Genomic DNA, 20,552 nt, shown 5'->3' with positions numbered 1-20,552 from the left:
GCACCAGTATGTCCGCCTTTTCAGGGGTGCAGAGGGACCCACCTTCCTCCTGATGGATGATAAAGCACGGCCCCACGGAGCTGCCATCATGGAGGAATATCTTGAAACAGAAGATGTCAGGCGAATGGAGTGGCCTGCCTGTTCTCCAGACCGAAACCCCATCGAGCACGTCTGTGATGCTCTCGGTCGACGTATCGCTGCACGTCTTCAAACCCCTAGGACACTTCAGGAGCTCCGACAGGCACTGGTGCAAGATTGGGAGGCTATACCCAAGCAGCTGCTCGACCACCTGATCCAGAGTATGCCAACCCGTAGTGCGGTCTGTGTACGTGTGCATGGTGATCATATCCCATATTGATGTCGGGGTATATGCGCATAAAACAGTGGCGTGTTGTAGCACATGTGTTTCGGGGCGGTTTTCTCGACATATCACTAATACCGTGGACTTACTGATCTGTTTCGTGTGTGTTCCCTATGCGCCTATGCTATAAGCGCCACTTCTGTGTAGCGCAACGTTGTGTGGCACCACATTCTGCAATTATCCTTAATTTATAAGCATGAGTGTAGATGCATGGAACATCGCATGTTGAAAATCGTTAGGAAATTCAAAAATACGAGGCCCACAGTGTGAAGAATATGTTGAGAATACAAAATTTACCTCTCACCATGGACAACGCAGTGGCCGACGGCCTTCACTTAACGACCGAGAACAGCGCCGTTTACGAGAGTTATCAGTGCTAACAGGTCAGCAACACTGCATGAATTTACCGCAGAAATGTATGTGGGATGTACGACGACCGTGTCCGTTACGACAGGGCAGGTGAAATATGACATTAAGGGGCTATGGGGGCATACAACCGACTACACTTCCTTTGCTAAGAGATCATCATCGCCTGTAGTCCCTGCCTTGGGCTCGTTACTATGTCGGTTGGACCCTAGACGAATGGAAAACGATGACCTGGTCACATGAGCTCCGATTTCAGTTGGTATTAGCTGTTGGTAGGTTTCACACTGTGCAAACTGGTGGTATCTCCGAAATGGTGTGGCTGTGTTTAAATGGAATGGACCGAGTCCTCTGATTCTAACTAAATGCAGACCGTCTGGAAAAGATTATGCTCGGCTACTTGCAGATCATTTTCAGCCATTGATGGACTTCATGTCCCCAAACAAAGATGCCATGTCACGGAGCCACAATTGTTCACGATTCGTTTCGAGAATGTTCAATGTACAGGGTGTTTCAAAAATGACCGGTATATTTGAAACGGCAATAAAAACTAAACGAGCAGCGATAGAAATACACCGTTTGTTGCAATACGCTTGGGACAACAGTACACTTTCAGGCGGACAAACTTTCGAAATTACAGTAGTTACAATTTTCAACAACAGATGGCGCTGCAAGTGATGTGAAAGATATAGAAGACAACGTAGTCTGTGGGTGCGCCATTCTGTACGTCGTCTTTCTGCTGTAAGCGTGTGCTGTTCACAACGTGCAAGTGTGCTGTGGACAACATGGTTTATTCCATAGAACAGAGGATTTTTCTGGTGTTGGAATTCCACCGCCTAGAACACAGTGTTGTTGCAACAAGACGAAGTTTTCAACGGAGGTTTAATGTAACCAAAGGACCGAAAAGCGATACAATAAAGGATCTGTTTGAAAAATTTCAACGGACTGGGAACGTGACGGATGAACGTGCTGGAAAGGTAGGGCGACCGCGTACGGCAACCACAGAGGGCAACGCGCAGCTAGTGCAGCAGGTGATCCAACAGCGGCCTCGGGTTTCCGTTCGCCGTGTTGCAGCTGCGGTCCAAATGACGCCAACGTCCATGTATCGTCTCATGCGCCAGAGTTTACACCTCTATCCATACAAAATTCAAACGCGGCAACCCCTCAGCGCCACTACCATTGCTGCACGAGAGACATTCGCTAACGATATAGTGCACAGGATTGATGACGGCGATATGCATGTGGGCAGCATTTGGTTTACTACGAAGCTTATTTTTACCTGGACGGCTTCGTCAATAAACAGAACTGGCGCATATGGGGAACCGAAAAGCCCCATGTTGCAGTCCCATCGTCCCTGCATCCTCAAAAAGTACTGGTCTGGGCCGCCATTTCTTCCAAAGGAATCATTGGCCCATTTTTCAGATCCGAAACGATTACTGCATCTCACTATCTGGACATTCTTCGTGAATTTGTGGCGGTACAAACTGCCTTAGACGACACTGCGAACACCTCGTGGTTTATGCAAGATGGTGCCCGGCCAAATCGCACGGCCGACGTCTTTAATTTCCTGAATGAATATTTCGATGATCGTGTGATTGCTTTGGGCTATCCGAAACATACAGGAGGCGGCGTGGATTGGCCTCCCTATTCGCCAGACATGAATCCCTGTGACTTCTTTCTGTGAGGACACGTGAAAGACCAGGTGTACCGCCAGAATCCAGAAACAATTGAACAGCTGAAGCAGTACATCTCATCTGCATGTGAAGCCATTCCGCCAGACACGTTGTCAAAGGTTTCGGGTAATTTCATTCAGAGACTACGCCATAATATTGCTACGCATGGTGGATATGTGGAAAATATCGTACTATAGAGTTTCCCAGACCGCAGCGCCATCTGTTGTTGACAATTGTAACTACTGTAATTTCGAAAGTTTGTCTGCCTGAAAATGTACTGTTGTCCTAAGCATATTGCAATAAACGGTGTATTTCTATCGCTGCTCGTTTAGTTTGTATTGCCGTTTCAAATATACCGGTTATTTTTGAAACACCCTGTAGGAGATAGTTACATGTGACTTGTGCTAAGGCAATTATTGAATGTGTTGAGCTCTTCTGGTCGACAAATTTATCACTGGAGAAAATACCTACCGAATGTTCTGGACCGAGAGGTCTCTGGATCTGAATATCGTAGTTCTGATTAAAATCTGGAGACGAAATGCAACTCATTGGCATCCGCCACGAATTCATCTGGATTCTCAGGAATGAGCCCCTTAACTGAAACCATGTAACACTTTCACCTATTCACATTGGCTTGTGGCACAGCCAAGGGAACTATTCTGCAGTGTTGCGTCGCTCTTCGTCTGTACTTGTTGGGGTTGTTATTCCCTGGTACTGTATCCAGTAATAGATTAGTTTGACAAGTCATTACACCAAAACTCTATCTACAAAGAATGTAGCGACTGTTGAAGTCAGCCTAGAGAAGACGATTTTAGGTTCCATAGGAACGTAAAAAAGCTGTAAGGCAATGCTACGACTTATCTTAGACGATGGCCTCAAAAGGCAAACCAAAAGTCACAATATGTGCAGATTTAGAAAATTCTTTCGACGATGCTGACCGAAACACATTCAGTTAAATTTTCAAGTTACAAAACCTAACTAAAATAATTAAGCACTTAGAATGTGTATCCAGAGGTCAATGTAACTGCGTACATTTACACACCATCAGCTGATATGTAAATGTCTGTGTTGCAAGTCTGTGTGAGAGGTAGAACGACCACCAGAACGCGATAGTGTTCTTCATGTTTAGTGTTGTTACCAGACCTGGTGCCACTCGTGTGCGGCTACGTTATCAGCATCTGACAGAGTTTAAAGCAAGCCATAGTGTTGATCTCCATTAGGCTAGCTGGTCGAATCATGCTGTATTCAGCTTTGTTAGGCATTTGGATGTGAAAGTGGGCTGATGTTGGACTACATGGGAACATGATGTCAAGGTTCCATACAACCTCGTCTGACCATAACAAGGGAGGATCATCGTATGGTGCACCAAGCACACTAAAACCCTTCACAAATGCGCCTGAAATCGGAGTGCATGGCCCCAAACAAAGATATGTCACGGAGTCACAATTGTTCGCGATTAGTTTGAAGAACGTTCTGTACATTCGAGTAAATGATTTGGCCACCGAGGTTGCCCGACATTAATCTCACCGAAGATTTGTAGAATCGACAGGCGGTTCGTGGACAACATCCTGAACGAGCAACACTCTCGCAATTATGGACGACTATAGAGACAGCATGGCTCAATATTTCTCCTGGTATTCCAACGACTTGTTGAGTCCATGCGATGTCCAATTGCCGCATAGCGCCAGGCGAAAGAAGGTCCGACTCGGTATTCAAAATGAATCAAATGGCTCTGAGCACTATGGGACTTAACTTCTGAGGTCATCAGTCTCCTAGAACTTAGAACTAATTAAACCTAACTAACCTAAGGACATCACACACATCCATGCCCGAGGTAGGATTCGAACCTGCGGCCATAGCAGCAGCGTGGTTCCAGACTGAAGCGCCTAGAACCACTCGGCCACAACGGCCGCTAACTCGGTATTTGGACTTATCCCATGACTATTGTCACCCCAGTGTAAATATTGTTTCTTTAAATGGTGTATTCATTACTCCTATTCAGCATGTGGTTACAAACGTTTCCACCAAGTTTCATGGTCCTGCGTTCACTCATTTTGCAGGAGAGGCACTCTCAACCTGCGGAAGTTTAATTACAACAACTCAGTACTTTCCTTTCTCCAACACTTGCCACCAGTTAATACAATACTGGCCATTAAAATTGCTACACCAATAAGAAATGCAGATGATAAACGGGTACTCATTGGACAAATATATTATACTGGAAGTGACATGTGATTACATTTCCACGCAGTTTGGGTGCATAGATCCTGAAAAATCAGTACCCAGAACAACCACCTCTGACCGTAATAACGGTTTTGATACGCCTGGGCATTGAGTCAAACAGATCTTGGGTGGAGTGTACAGGTACAGCTGCCCATGCAGCTTCAACACGATACCACAGTTCATCAAGAGTAGTGACTGGCGTATTGTGACGAGCCAGTTGCTCGGGCACCATTAACCAGATGTTTTCAATTGCTGAGAGATCTGGAGAATGTGCTGGCCAGGGCAGCAGTCGAACATTTTCTGTATCCAGAAATGCCCGTACAGGACGTGCAACATGCGGTCGTGCATTATCCTGCTGAAATGTAGGGTTTCGCAGGCATCGAATGAAGGGTAGGGCCACGGATCGTAACACATCTGAAATGTAACGTCCACTGTTCAAAGAGCCGTCAGTGCGAACAAGAGGTGACCGAGACGTGTAACCAATGGCACCCCATACCATCACGCCGGGTGATACGCCAGTATGACGATGACGAGTACACGCTTCCAATGTGCGTTCACCGCGATGTCGCCAAACACGGATGCGACCATTATGATGCTGTAAACAGAACTTGGATTCATCCGAAAATATGACGTTTTGCCATTCGTGCACCCAGGTTCGTCGCTGAGTACACCATCAGAGGCGCTCCTGTCTGTGATGCAGCGTCAAGGGTAACCGCAGCCATGGTCTCCGAGCTGATAGTCCATGCTGCTGCAAACGTCGTCGAACTGTTCGTGCAAATGATTGTTGTCTCGAAACCTTCCTCATCTGGTGACTCAGGGATCGAGACGTTGCTGCACGATCTGTTACAGCCATGCGGATAAGATGCTTGTCATCTCGACTGCTAGTGATACGAGGCCGTTGGGATCCAGCACGGCGTTCCGTATTACCAACCTGAACCCACCGATTACATATTCTGCTGACAGTCATTGGATCTAGACCAACTCGAGCCGCAATTCGCGATACGATAAACCGCAATCGCGATAGACTACAATTCGACCTTTATTAAAGTCGGAAACGTGATGGTACGCGTTTCTCCTCCTTACACGAGGCATCACAACAATGTTTCACCAGGCAACGCCGGTCAGCTGCTGTTTGTGTATGAGAAATCGGTTGGAAAAGGTCCTCATGTCAGCGCGTTGTTGGTGTCGCCACCGGCGCCAACCTTGTGTGAATGCCCTGAAAAGCTAATCATTTGCATATCACAGCATCTTCTTCTTGTAGGTTAAATTTCGCGTCTGTCGCACGTCATCTTCGTGATGTAGCAATTTTAATGGCCAGTAGAGATGTCACTGTGGTCGCGGGCAGAGGTTGCAGTGTTTTGGTTCATTAGTGATGCGTTCATTTCCGGATAGTGCCACTCTTTCGGACTCTGTCATGTGGTGCTGGTTGCTGTCGCAGGCGAGTACTGGGTGGTCGGCGTGGACATCGAGCAGTACGACGCGGACAACCCCGGCAAGTACCTGCGCGACCTGCTGCGTCAGCAGGAGGACGCCAATGCGACGCGGGCCTTCCGCTGCTACCTGGGCGTCGCGCCGTCCGCGCCGCGCGACATGACCAACTTCAGCCAGCTCGTCAGCTCCTACATCCAGCTGCCGCCCTTCAACATCCCAAACCCCGTCTCCGTCGTCGGCGGCGTCCGACTGGTGAGCCAACAGAGGCAGCGCCAACCTCTCCACGCTGCTGCTCGCTTCCCGCGGAATGTACGCTCTCAACGCATTTAGATACGTATTTAGGTATCTTACAAAAGGTGCACACACTTAAGGTATCTGTAGAGAGCAAGTTATTCTACCTCGCACGGATTCTCCCAGTCTCTGTCCATCTCCCCAAAAGTATCCAACGAGCTGTACGCTGGTTTCTTATGAGAGGTAAGATAAAATTTGTCATTCTGTATCTACTTGTACACCTACATTATACTATGCAAACCACTGTGATGCGCGTGGTAGAGGGTATGTCCCAATGTACCAGTTCCTAGCGCTTTTTCTCCTTGCATTCATGTATGGAGCGAGGAAACGCAATGTTTATTGACTCTGTGCGTGCTGAATTAATCAAATTTTGTCATGACGTTCTCTGTGGGAGCTGTACATTTTTGGAACACAACATACGAGAAGAAAGGTTACCCAAGAGACTCATGGGTTCAGCAGTAGAGGGTAGCAGGAGTCGGGGTAGACCAAAGAGAAGGTACCTGGATTCGGTTATGAATGATTTTGAAGTAATACGCTTAGAATCAGGAGAGGCACCAATGTTAGCACTAAATAGGGGATCATGGAGGAATTTTATAGAGGTCTATGCTCCAGACTGAACGCTGAAAGGCATAATCAGTCTTAAATGATGATGATGATGAACCTACGACCAACTTAGAGACAGAAGTAATGACACTTTCTGCAGGAGTTGACCATCATTTTGCAGGACAATGCTCAAGCACGTACAGTGCAAGCTGTTACTGATTTGTTTGACTGATGGGGCTGCTAAGTGCTATACCACCTACTGCACTACCCTCACTTAAGCCCTCGAGAGTTCAACTCGATTTCTAAACTGAAGGGAACGCTTCACGGCATCCGCTTCAAAACTACTACAAATTCGTCGGGCAATAGACCGCGCCGCTCGAACTGTCAACACAACTGGCACTGCTAAGAGTATCCTGCGACTCCCACATCACTGGCAGCGGGTTATACACAATGCTGGTGACTACACTGAAGGTCAGTAAAAATTTGAAACACGTATCTATTTTGTGCGAGCTGTAAATAAATCGTTGCCAATATTGAAGTTCCAGTCCTCGTAAAATAACTGTAACACGGTGAAATTTTTACTAAATAATCGGAGCAACCTTTTGGTATTGCAGATGGTTCGCACCGGGCGGCAGAATCCATGACACTCTACAACAACGCGGCCCAGTAGCGCCAATTAACCGATTCTAAAACATACAGACACAAAAAAATTGACATAAGGCAATACAGGGTGGCAAAAAACAGCTGAATCTCGCGCTTTTTGGATTAGATTTAGGGATTAGCTGTACCTCTTCCTGCAATACCACTCTGTTTTACAGTTTAAGAAAGAGCAAGTAAAAAACGACTCCTGGTACCACGCGATATAACAGAAAGCTACCATAACTTAACATAATTCTTCATTTATAAGAAGCAGAAATTGTTTTTGATGGCAAGACCCGTACTCCCGGTCTTAAATACACATTTCCATTAATACTAAGAGGCCCCTGGATGGACCAACTGCGTAAGTCTGGCCGTAAGAACACAGATGGAGCGTTAAAAGCCACACCAAACTTGACTCTGTTCACAAAGGCCAAATTTACTGACTATCGGAGTGGATGCCTTTATCCAATTGTCTCACCGAAGGAGCAACACAATAAACAGCAAGCGTGCAATTGGACGGAAGTCTTACCACGGGAGGCTGAACTTCGTCAAACAAATCAAATGATTTGAATATCAAGACGATAACTAGCAGGTATCGGCTTCGTTCAGAGGTCCGCCTAGTTAACGAGCAGTACCCAAGTTAGCTCACCTTGCAAGACACTTTGCTGGTGTAACGTGCCGTAATTACAGTTATAACAGCGCAGGTGCACTGATAAATGTCAGCAACAACTTCAAGTTCCTTACCGGGCGTTAAAGGAGAGGCGTAAACAAGCAGTTTGGTGTCCCGTGACCGCACTTAAAGCAGAACTCTGGCAGAGGCGGCGGTTTGCAGCAGCACTCCTTAGCCTGCGGTGGAAGAGGCCCCTCTTTCCGCTATACCACGAGCTCAGCACGCCCCACGAGCTCTCTAGCTAGGCACCACATCGCTCCTCATCAGACTGTCTGAGAGAGCAAGCTCGCCAGAGGCCTCTTAGAAGCCGCCGGTGCACGCCCTCTAGGCGAAGATAAGTGCTCACGAAATCCTGGTGCAAAAGATCGATTCGCGAACGTTTCTCGCATTATTAAATAACAGGAACTTTGAAAAAGTAACAACTGCATAGTTGATAATGGTTTCGTCGTCTCCAGACAGTTTTCGCCGACTGAATAAGGGACGAATGTGACCGCCGTAAGGTTCCTCAGTGAAGTAAATGTGTCTCTCAGAACAGCCTCGAGGCTGTAGACTGAGACACATAACATGTTCTGCACGGGGTAGCTGCATGGTTTCGGGCGCCTTGCCACGGTTCGCGCGGCTCTCCCCGTCGGAGCTTCGAGTCCTCCCTCGGGCATGGGTTTATGTGTGTGTGTGTGTGTGTGTGTGTGTGTGTGTGTGTGTATGTGTTGTCCTTAACGTAAGTTAATTTAAGTTAGATTAAGTAGTATGTAAGCCTACGGACCTATGACCTCAGCAGTTTGTCCCATAAGAAAGTACTACAAATTAGAAAAAAAAAGAACTTTTATACAATCAAACTAAGATTGCCTTTTCATCCGAGAAAATGTACTATGCAGCCCTCTCGTCGATGTCGTCCGTCATAGCAGATGAGGTAGCATCATATGAGATAGAGCCTCTGCAAAATTTCTGACCTGGGGAAGTTCCACTTGTATTGCTATAGTTTAGTGTGCGGGTAGAAAATCTACGTTAATTAATTGCTCAGGATGCCATTATGGTGTATTTATTAATGAACACCGTTTAAAAAAGTGGCTCTGAGCCCTATGGTACTTAACATCTGAGGTCATGAGTTCCCTAGAACTTAGAGCTACTTAAACCTAACTAACCCAAGGACATCACACACATCCACGCCCGAGGCAGAATTCGAACCTGCGACCGTAGCAGTCGCGCGGTTCCAGAGTGAAGCGCCCAGAGCCGCTCGGCCACAGTGGCCGGCACTAAAATAATTTACAGTTACTCAGTATAACACACTTAATGCCGTATAATATTGAAAACCGAGAGCATGATTGACACGGAGTTCAGACCAGGGGAACGTTCGAACACCGACTGGCTTACTTGAGGCACAACAAGGATCGCTATCAAATGTCGTGCGCCGTCTGAAGGATTCATACTTCGTTGTTAGTGTCTCCGCCGTCGTTTGTTTCTTGTTTCAATGTGTTTAATTCATATTATAGTAATAGTAAAAAAGCTTTAATGACTCTAAGACGGCCCTAACATTTATGTTAAAAAGGACTATAATACTTAATATTTGAGACAGAAACAGTCGCTGTTTTGCCCTTGAATCTCGTGTTGTCTCAAAGGTCTGCATTTGCTCTGCTACGTACGCTGTTGCCCAAAGGTCGTTTTCTCACACCACCAGCTAGCTCACTTGACAGCGACATACGGCTCGACCAATTTCCTGCCTGCTTGCCGATGGTGGGAATCGCCTCATGTGCGTCGTAGTAGCGCTCTGTATTACAGCTTACGATAGTAACTTATCCATCTTATTTGTAGCTTTCAAGCATAAAACGAAAAATGGTAATCAAATGGGACCCTCGCAAAGGCACTACAGCGTGCCTCCACCTACGAACTACAGGCTCTCAATAAACGCAGAATATTGTCAATAAGTTGTTGTTCAGAAGCAGCTGTTCGTACACATTTGGACTCTTAACAAAAAAGGCTTGTGTACTGCTGAAACTGAAATCAGTTATCATTTGTACCCTCCGTAATCTGTATAACAATGTTTTATTGGGAAAAAATTTTCATCCAGCTGACAATTCTCTCATCGCAATCACATCATCATCAGGACGAAGAGACTGGCCACCTGGATTGCCTTTCTCTCTGAAACATTTCTTGCCAAATCCCTTCCTTAATCTTTCCCTTGGCGTGTCCTGTGGCCTCAAAAAATGGTTCAAATAGCTCTGAGCACTATGGGACTTAACGTCTGAGGTCATCAGTCCCCTAGATCTTAGAACTACTTAAACCTAACTAACCTAAGGACATCACACACATCCATACCCGTGGCAGGATTCGAACCTGCTACCGTAGCGGTCCCGCGGTTCCAGACTATAGCGCCTAGAACCGCTCGGTCACCCCGGACGGCCGTGTGGCCTCCTTTCACTGGAAACGTAGTAGAGTATGATAATAGACTGCTGGTAGGAGTTCATTCCACGTATCTGACCTGCTCACACAAGACAGTTGCAGTTGCTTCTCTTTAGACTGACATTTATTCCAACTAGCATAAGTAAAATATCTGCAACGCAATGCCCCTGATTTGTACTAGACTCATATTAACTTGAACGTTGAAAAATAGATTTACAGTATATCACGTCATGGGGGACAGCTTTTATTAGAGACAAAATGTTTACTGACACTAGGTGTCGTTTAAGATTGGTTATGCCCCTGAGAGGTAGCAGGGCGTCCGTATTCTTCGGTATTCTTATTAAATGTGAGTTGCTTATTATCCAGGTATCTGCTCCACGTGAAAGGTGGCGGGCCGCACAAAATTGAAGTTCCTGATGCGCTTCTAAAATATCTTTCTCCATCAAGAGTTTTATACGAACAAAATTTTTCTTCAGACTTTTTCATCTGCGGAAAAAGAGAAACGAGCGTTCGTTTTGTTTCCAGTTTCTCCCGCCCTCATATTCATGTAACACGGTGCAGATTAGCCCCATTGTATACCAATACAACCTGTAATGAGTCACAAGACTGCCATTGTACTCCAGACATCAGGCTTTCTCATTCACGCGAAACTTATTTTCTGTATTAGCTCAGTTATTGCCTGGTATGGCCTTCACCTTTTTCCTGGTCTGCCAATATCTCTTTTCCCATTCCGCTCAAATTCTTTTAGCGTTCTTCAGAATCTTCGATTAATTCCCGACGGCCTTTGTTTTCTTCTACTGTTCATCGTGTAGATTTCGTTGTTGCAAATATCCATAGTTATGGCTATCTCTCGTTTTATATCATTGGACGGTGTCTTTTTTGTTCCTAATTTAGAGCCCATGATTCACTAAATTAAACAACGTAGAGAAAAAACGGTTCTCATAAAACTTTATTTGTATGTCGTTTCGTGTTTTAAGTTTTTATGCGAATCTTGTATACTTACTGAATTCATTAATTCGCGTTCTTCCTGCACGTCCTTATTTCTCATTGCCCTTCTGCATTCTTTCTTCATATCAAACACATCTTTCTGGTTTCCGACTTAAATATATGACTGTGTAATAAAATAAAAATTGTCATCATCACAGTTTTGCGTTTAAATTGCGAATGAGAAAAAAAAAATTTTTACATGCATAGGTTTAAGTAACAAATAAGAAAAATGTATTCAGAATCATGAGGTACGAAAGTATATACGAGGGTTGGAACTTAAATAGTGGTAACTATTTATTCACAACCGATACAAAAGAGTTACATGTTTGCGCCTGTTAGTGTCCTTCAAAGCAGTCACCAGCGTTGTGTATAACCCGTTGCCAGCGATGTGGAAGTCGTAGTATACCGTTAGCAGAGCCTGTTCTGTTGATGCTGCGAATGGAGCGGTCTACTGCCAGTCGAATCTCTGGAACAGTTCTGAAGCGAATCCCACGAAGTGGTTCCTTCATCTTCGGAATCAAATCAAAGTCACAAGTATGGTGGATGGTACAGCACTTCCCAGTCCCATCGACCGAACAGAGCAGCCACAGCTTGCGCTGTATGCGCCCGCGCATTGTCGTGAAAAGTGCTGAGTGGGTTGCGCAGAAAGTGTCGCCGCTTCTTTCGCAAAGCTGGTCGCAGGTGACGCTCCAAAAACGAATAGTAATACCGTGCCTTGACTGTCTGTTGTGGAGGAACGTAATGCGTTAGGATAACATCACAGTCGTACACGATATCCACCATAACTTTTGACCGCTCCATTCGCACCATCAACAGAACAGACTCTGCTATTGGTATACTACGCCTTCCATATCGCTGACAACGGGTTCTACACAACGCTGGTGACTACTTTGATGGACAGTAACAGGTGCAAACATGTAACTCTTTTGTATCGGTTGTGAATAAATAGTTGCCACAATTTAAGTTCCAACCCTCGTAGAAGGGCAGTCAGAAATGAGGATATTCATAAATTCTGTAACATATTAGAAACACAAACACATATTCATAAACACACATAGTGAGTGAACGACAGGAGAAAGACAAAGGAGGGAGACTTCTTGATTTGTAATGGTAATATTTCACCCACAACTGACAGGTAATGAGAGGAACTGAATTTTATTAATTATGGCAGTTCGGATGACACTTGCAGTGTAACAATTAGAGACATCTTCGATGAAAATTCGAACGGCAGTCTGCGCCATAACTGAAAGGAATAGAAATTTCACTTATTTCTTGGCGGTAACGTGATCTAAGACCACAAATTTGCAGCTTAGAGATTAGATCTCCCTTCATACCTCGAATTTTTTGTCGTAATTTAAAATGAGTTTCACCACTGGCAATATTTAGCGCATAGTTGCACCGCAGATAAGATTCTGGGATTTCATTTTAAGGTACATGTTTCCTCATAACAGATGCTGAGAGCCGATTATCATGTCATGCGAAATGAAGAAAACACTACCCACAGGACGACCATACCTAGCAAAATACAGTACTGTCCAAAGTTTGAAATTATTTTTAATTTATTTCGGTATCAGCCAATACAATTTCGTTGCAGCCGTAATAGAAAAACGACAATAAAACCAGTCGTGAATTCCCCGCTTCTCTCCACGACGACACTTAATATTGTACAATAACGTTAAATCGCCTCGTCCGTGTCGCTCATAAAAGTTAGCTCTGAGGACAATATAACGAGACGTAATTGCTAATGGGATAGTGTTATAGCGTGGTTTGAGATGCTTATGTATATCCTCAGCTTTGCAATTATCTGATTAGGGAGTGGTATCAATTTGGGAAATGGAAGCTGCACACAGGGGAAGCGAGCCCACGCTAATCAGTTCACGATTTCGCCGGCCGATTGTCGTCCATACATTCAAATCTCATAGGATTAGTTGTAAAAGAGAATGGTTGCAATTCTTCTCTGAAAACCGTGGTGTGGGATGCACAATAAAACAACTTATTTGAAGTACAAGTACGTACAGTCCCATGTACATCACAAAATCACAGATCGATGAGTTCAATATTCGTAACATAGCTAGCGGTAATAATCGCTAGAAGGGAATATCTGAATATAATTGAAGATAATGGCAGCCAGTACCTTAAGAAATATTCATGTGTACTAGTTTTTGAGCCTTTCCAGGTTCACCTTCAGACGCGGCATGCAAAAATTTAAATACTGTTTCTTTAGCGTGATGCTGTAAAACCTGTCACTACCTTATAATACTAACCTGTGAGTATATACTATATTATGTCTCTGGGTTTAATACCCTGAAAATATTCCCCCTTCGTATGAAATTTGTTCCTGAATGAATAACAACGCCATCCGACCACTTATAAAGAAATATGAGGTAATGAACGAACTTTTTTAGCGCTAAGGAACAATAAAGGGGTCTGTAATATAGGTAAATTGGAATGAAGATCTTCAATTATTCTAGTATCAGCTGTTATTAGTATATCATTCCTCAGAGGAGAGATACGTGCAATGTAGATGTATCTACACCGGTATCTACTAATACCTAACAAATAGGAAGTAACTTATCTGATACCAAAGTCTCGAAGTATTCTTCGTAGCAGTAGCTGTTTTCAACAGCGTTCCGTCTCTCAATTACCTAAATTAGTTGAAAATCGCATCTAATCCGGAAATAATATTGCTACTGATGGTAGGTTATAGAAATTCTGTCCTTGCTGAGGGCACATCAATGAATATTTCAACTAGATTGTAATGAAAAATTTGCTTTCATCAACAGAGCTTAAAAGAACATAGGTGCCAATGAACATTACTGAAGGGAGGACTGAAAATAATTTGGCGAGAAGAATTATTCATGGGAGATATGAACTGAAATTTAGTTTCCAGAATGAGATTTTCACTGTGCAGAGGAGTGTGCTCTAATATGAAACTTCCTGGCAGATTAAAACTGTATGCCGGACCGAGCCTCGAACTCAGGACTTTTGCCTTTCGCGGGCACATGCTATTCCACATGAGCTACACAAGCACGCCTCACAAACAGTCGTCACAGCTTCAGTTCTGCCAGTACCGCGTATCCTACATTCCAAACTTCATACAAGCTCTTCTGCGAAGCTTCCAGAACTAGCGCTCCTGGAAGAAAGGATGTTGCGGAGACATGGCTTAGTCACAGTCTGGGGTATATCTTCAGAATGAGAATGGTAGAACACTTGCTCGCGATAGGCTAAGGTCCCGAGTTCGAGTCTCGGTCCGGCACATTGCTTTAATCTGCCAGGAAATTTCATATCAGCGCACACTCCGCTGCAGAGTAAAAACTCTCATTCTGGAAACGTCCCCCAGGCTGTGCCTAAGCCATCTCTCCACAATATCCTTTCTTCCAGGAGCGCTAGTTCTGCAAGTTTCGCAGAAGAGCTTCTGTGAAGTTTGGATTGTAGGCGACGAGGTACTGGCGGAATTGAAGCTGTGAGGACGAGTCGTGAGTCGTGCTTGGGTAGCTCAGATAGCAGAGCACTTGAACACGAAAGGCAAAGGTTCCAATCGATTCTCGGTCCGGCACACAGTTTTAATCTGCCAGGAAGTTTTGAAATTCAGTTGTTACTCACAAAGTAATCAATCACAAACGCTTATCAATAACGTATATACTCGTAAGTATTTGCTTATGGACACATTTACAAAAGAGAGAAAAATAATCCCGTTTTCATCACACTCCTCACAGTTTAAAGAGTGTGGAGAGGGACCGATATGCTTGGATGCCCCAGTGAACAATATATTTTCACCGTCATTTGTTCCAACAAAGATGCGAATCGAACAAGGAGCTGTCACTGCTGACGCGTATACATAGTTTCGAGCCTGAAAAATTATGTAACATACTCCAGCGCAGTACGAGCAAACAAGAGTCTCAACGATAATCCTGGACAACGTAGCTTCAAAACTCAGAACCACAAGACAGTGGTCCGTACTTTAAAAGCCGGCTGCAGGCAGAACGATGTTCACAGCTTCAGGCAGAAATTAAAAGAGCGTTTTTGCCCATCCTCGCTACCCTACTGAGCTCGAAATTCGGCACCAAGCAATATGGTTTGTCGATTACACTCCACATTCAAAATATTGGCTAAAGTCATGCCTTACACTGTTCGTTCGAAGATAAGGTCACTCTAGCAGTCGAAAACATTTACTAGAATCTTCGATCTATAAGTCGTGTTGGCAGTTACATCGTATTCGACTGATGTTAACTCAGTGTCGAAAAGTAGCCCTACAAGAAATACAGGCTCAGAAAACTGCTCATAAAGTGTAGGTATTAGTTCAAAAGATAAATCCTTTGACTACTGCAAGTGGAAAGATGAAGTCATCACCTATTACTCTGACATTCCGTAACTCACTTGTGACATTATCAAATGGTTCTAATGTCTCTAAGCACTATGGGACTTAACATCTGAGGTCATCAGTGCCCTAGACTTAGAACTACTTAAACCCACCTAACCCAAGGACACACACACATCCATGCCCGACGCAGGATTCAAATCTGCGACCGTCGCAGCAGCGCGGTTCCGGGCTGAAGTGCCTAGAACCGCTCGGCCACAGTGGCATTATCCCCTCCCTGAACATCTGCTGGAAAATTCGAATTAGCACACGTGTCCAACCCCTCACACAGATATTCCCACCTAGGACGTTCTACATTAAAAAGGTAGACAGATCGGCCACCACAAAGGCGTTTTACGCCACAGTGTCCTGATTTCGGGGCCTGACATAAATGTTCTTTTCTTCAGTTTTCGGTAACTTTTATACACTGAAGAAAGAATGTTCTTAGATCTGAAAGGTGATGCCTATTCAAATCTCGCGTCAGTCACACAAGAGTGGCGCTAGTAACGTCACTATGAGGAAGCAGATCAGGTTTTCTTTGAATACACGCTCTAACGGTCGTGAGTGTTAGTTACCTTTGAGACTGGACGCGGGGAGCTGTTGTTAGTCAAGGGTGCGACAAAGATGTCGTCATCAGCATCTCACTGAGATTGAGCGAGGTCGTGTAATAGGCATACGAGAAGCTGGACGTTCCTTCTGCGATATAGCAGAAAGACTTGGGTGGAATGTAGTCACTGTACATGATTGCTGACAGCAGTGGTCACGAGAATGTACGGTCGCAAGAAGACTGTGCTTCTGATGGCCGCGTGGCAATAACGAAAGGGAAGACCATCGTGTTCGGGGTATGGCTCTGGCAGTCGAACTGCATTTGCTGGAGCAATCTGAGCAGCAGTTGGCACCGCCATCAGACAACGATCTGTTGCAAATCTGTTACTTCAAGGTTTGTTCCGATCCAGGAGCATTCTACTGAGCCCAGATCATTGCCGTTTGCCACTTCAGTGGTATCAAGCGAGAAGTCATTGGAGGGCAGTGTGGAGATCTGTTCAGTGATGGCCGCGTTTTGGTTAGGAGGAGGCCAGTTGAGGGCGTGCAACCAACCTGTCGTGCTGGACACACTGGAGCTACACCCTGAGTTACGGTTTCTGGTGTGATTTCGTGTGACAGCAGAATATTCCATGCACCCTGACTGGAAATCTGTACGCCAGTCTGGTGATTCAAACTGTCGTGCTGCCATTCATGAGCAGCTTTCTACGGATGTTTTCCATAAGGATAACACTCGCCTACATACCGCTATTGTAACCAACATGTACTACAGAGCGTCGACATGTTGCCTTGGTCTGCTCGATCACCAGATCTGTCTGCAATAGAGAACATATGGGACATCACTGGCGTCATCCACAAGCAGCATTAAGCATCCTTGTATCGACCGACCAAGTGCAATAGGCATGGAACACCAGCCACAAACTGACATCCGGCACCTGTACAACACAATAAAAGCATGTTGGCATGCCGGGCGGAGTGGCCGTGCGGTTCTAGGCACTACAGCCTGGAATCGAGCGACCGCTACGGTCGCAGGTTCGAATCCTGCCTCGGGCATGGATGTGTTTGATGTCCTTAGGTTAGTTAGGTTTAATTAGTTCTAAGTTCTAGGCGACTGATGACCTCAGAAAATAAGTCGCATAGTGCTCAGAGCCATTTGAACCATTTGAATCATGTTGGCATGCTTGGATTCAAGATTCTGGCAGCTACACCGGTTATTAACGTACCAGCATCACCTTTACAGTGGCTTATCTCGCGCTTACATTAGTTGGTTGGTTGGTTGGTTGGTTTTGGAGAAGGAGACCAGACAGCGAGGACATCGGTCTCATCGGATTAGGGAAGGACGGGGAAGGAAGTCGGCCGTGCCCTTTGAAAGGAACCATCCCGGCATTTGCCTGGAGCGATTTAGGGAAATCACGGAAAACCTAAATCAGGATGGCCGGACGCGGGATTGAACCGTCGGCCTCCCGAATGCGAGTCCAGTGTCTAACCACTGCGCCACCTCGCTCGGTCTTACATTAGTCTGTGATCTTGCAATGATAATCACTTAAATATGTTAGTCAGACAAATGGATTCCAGAAATTTCATTACTCTTCATTAACTATTTTTTGGTTCAAAAATGTTCAAAAAATGTTCAAATGTGTCTGAAATGTTACGGAACTTAACTGCTTAGGTCATCAGTCCCTAAGCTTACACACTACTTAACCTAAATTATCCTAAGGACAAACACACACACACATGGCCCAGGGAGGACTCGAACCTCCGCCGGGACCAGCCGTACAGTCTATGACTGCAGCGCCTTAGACCGCTCGGCAAAAAATGTTCAAATGTGTGTGAATTCCTAAGGGACCAAACTGTTGAGGTCATCGGTCCATAGACTAACAATCTACTTAAATTAACTTACGGTAAGAAGACCACACACACCCAAGCGCGAGGGAGGACTCGAACTTCCGGCGGGAGGGACCGCACAATCCGTGACATGGAGCGTCAAACCGCGTGGCTATTTTTTGCTGTTCCACCTTTTTTCTGTCAGTATATTTACGAAAATATTTTAGTACTTGCAGACTTATGCAGGCTTATCAGTCGTTCGGCTACATGAGACTAACAAGGAGAGGTCCCTAGGGGTGGGATAGACTTTTTGAAACATTGTATATAGTTAAGGTTCAAGGAATCACACCCTGCAGCCATTCGCCCCTGTTGGCCCTCGTTTGCGAGTAATCGACAAAAACTTCCGGAATTTCGTGTGATGCAATACATGCTTAAAAATGGTATTAATTTACAGAATGATTCCATAGCGCAGTGGTTAAGGTATTGGTCACACATGCAAAAGGATTATTTTTAAATCTTTATCGAAATGACATCTATCACTATTTCTATTCATTTAATTGGTTGAAATGTAATTTTTTATAATCCTTTGCCACGTCTATTAGTTATGGTATAAATACATCATTTGCTCCCATTTATCTTTCTATCAGTCTTTTTCCACTTGGCTTCCTTGCTCATTTGATTTTAATTATTGTTATGTATTGCCTCCATTTTCGTCCATGTTATTGCAATCATTATTTCTATTCCTAATTTTTGCTTTCGTTACGTTTTACGTATAATCCGTGTTTTCATTTAAATCATTATTATTTTCTTCATAGTGGAATAATAATTTATGTTTTACATGTTTGTATGACGATTGCCATTCAAAAAGATGTACATCTTGTAACGTAAAATATGTTCTTGACACCACTGCACAGACAATATAAATAGATCATTTTTTCTTTTGTTTTTCAAACGACAGATCGGAGTTTTCCAATATTTAATCATTGTGGCAGATAAATAAAAGTAATTAACAGAATGAGATTTTCACTCTGCAGCGGAGTGTGCGCTGATATGAAACTTCCTGCCAGATTAAAACTGTGTGCCCGACCGAGACTCGAACTCGGGACCTTTGCCTTTCGCGGGCAAGTGCGCTACCATCTGAGCTACCGAAGCCCGACTCACGCCCGGTACCCACAGCTTTACTTCTGACAGTATCTCGTCTCCTACCTTCCAAACTTTACAGAAGCTCTCCTGCGAACCTGCCCTTGCCCGCGAAAGGCAAAGGTCCCGAGTTCGAGTCTCGGTCGGGCACACGGTTTTAATCTGGCCGGAAGTTTCATATCAGCGCACACTCCGCTGCAGAGTGAAAATCTCATTCTGGAAACCTCCCCCAGGCTGTGGCTAAGCCATGTCTCCGCAATATCCTTTCTTTCAGGAGTGCTAGTTCTGCTAGGTTCGCAGGAGAGCTTCTGTAAAGTTTGGAAGGTAGGAGACGAGATACTGTCAGAAGTAAAGCTGTGAGTACCGGGCGTGAGTCGCGCTTCGGTAGCTCAGATGGTAGAGCACTTGCCCGCGAAAGGCAAAGGTCCCGAGTTCGAGTCTCGGTCGGGCACACAGTTTTAATCTGGCAGGAAGTTTCAAAAGTAATTAAATTCAACAATGCAAGGAAAACATAGATAGCCACTTACCTTGAAGGTGACATGTTAAATGTATACATGCACAAATATAAGACACTTCACATAAGCTTCCAGCCCCAGGCTTCGTAAGAAAAAAATTGAGAAACACACGCCATTAATCCACAGAAGCAACCATAACTCACTCGCCCATGACCGCCAACTGCTGCAGCTCGCACTGGCACTCTGGTCAGAGCTGTCGGAGCTGGCGGTCACACGTGCGTGAACTGCGCTTGTTTGTGTGAATGAATGGTGCGTGTGTTTTTCTCTTTCCTTTTCTGACGAAGGCTGTGGCCGAAAGCTTATGTGTAAGTGTGTTTTAATCGTGCCTGTCTGCAACTTATCAAAAAATGGTTCAAATGGCTCTGAGTACTATGGGACTTAACATCTGAGGTCATCAGTCCCTTAGAACTTAGAACTACTTAAACCTACCTAACCTAAGGACATCACACACATTCATTGCCGAGGCAGGATTCGAACCTGCGACCGTTGCGGTCGCGCGGTTGCTGACTGAAGCGCCTAGAACCGCTCGGCCACACCAGCCGGCTCCAACTTATCCTTATGCAAGTAGCAATCTATCTATTCCTTACATAGTCAA

At 44.9% G+C, this 20,552-nt stretch overlaps 1 protein-coding gene across 1 annotated transcript in view; it reads left to right on the top strand.

Moving 5' to 3' along the window:
* Positions 1-20,552, top strand: part of LOC126162937 (guanylate cyclase 32E) — a 935,168-nt gene that overhangs the window by 484,500 nt on the left and 430,116 nt on the right. Inside the window, exon 7 of the mRNA XM_049919769.1 lies at positions 6,059-6,303. Coding sequence (XP_049775726.1) covers positions 6,059-6,303 — 245 coding nt within the window. The remainder of the gene's footprint in view (positions 1-6,058; positions 6,304-20,552) is intronic.

This window comes from Schistocerca cancellata, chromosome 1 (genome assembly GCF_023864275.1).
Source record: "Schistocerca cancellata isolate TAMUIC-IGC-003103 chromosome 1, iqSchCanc2.1, whole genome shotgun sequence".
Classification (NCBI taxonomy): domain Eukaryota; kingdom Metazoa; phylum Arthropoda; class Insecta; order Orthoptera; family Acrididae; genus Schistocerca; species Schistocerca cancellata.
The sequence above is the reverse complement of the archived record's forward strand: the minus strand, read 5'-3'. Positions and strand labels throughout refer to the sequence as shown.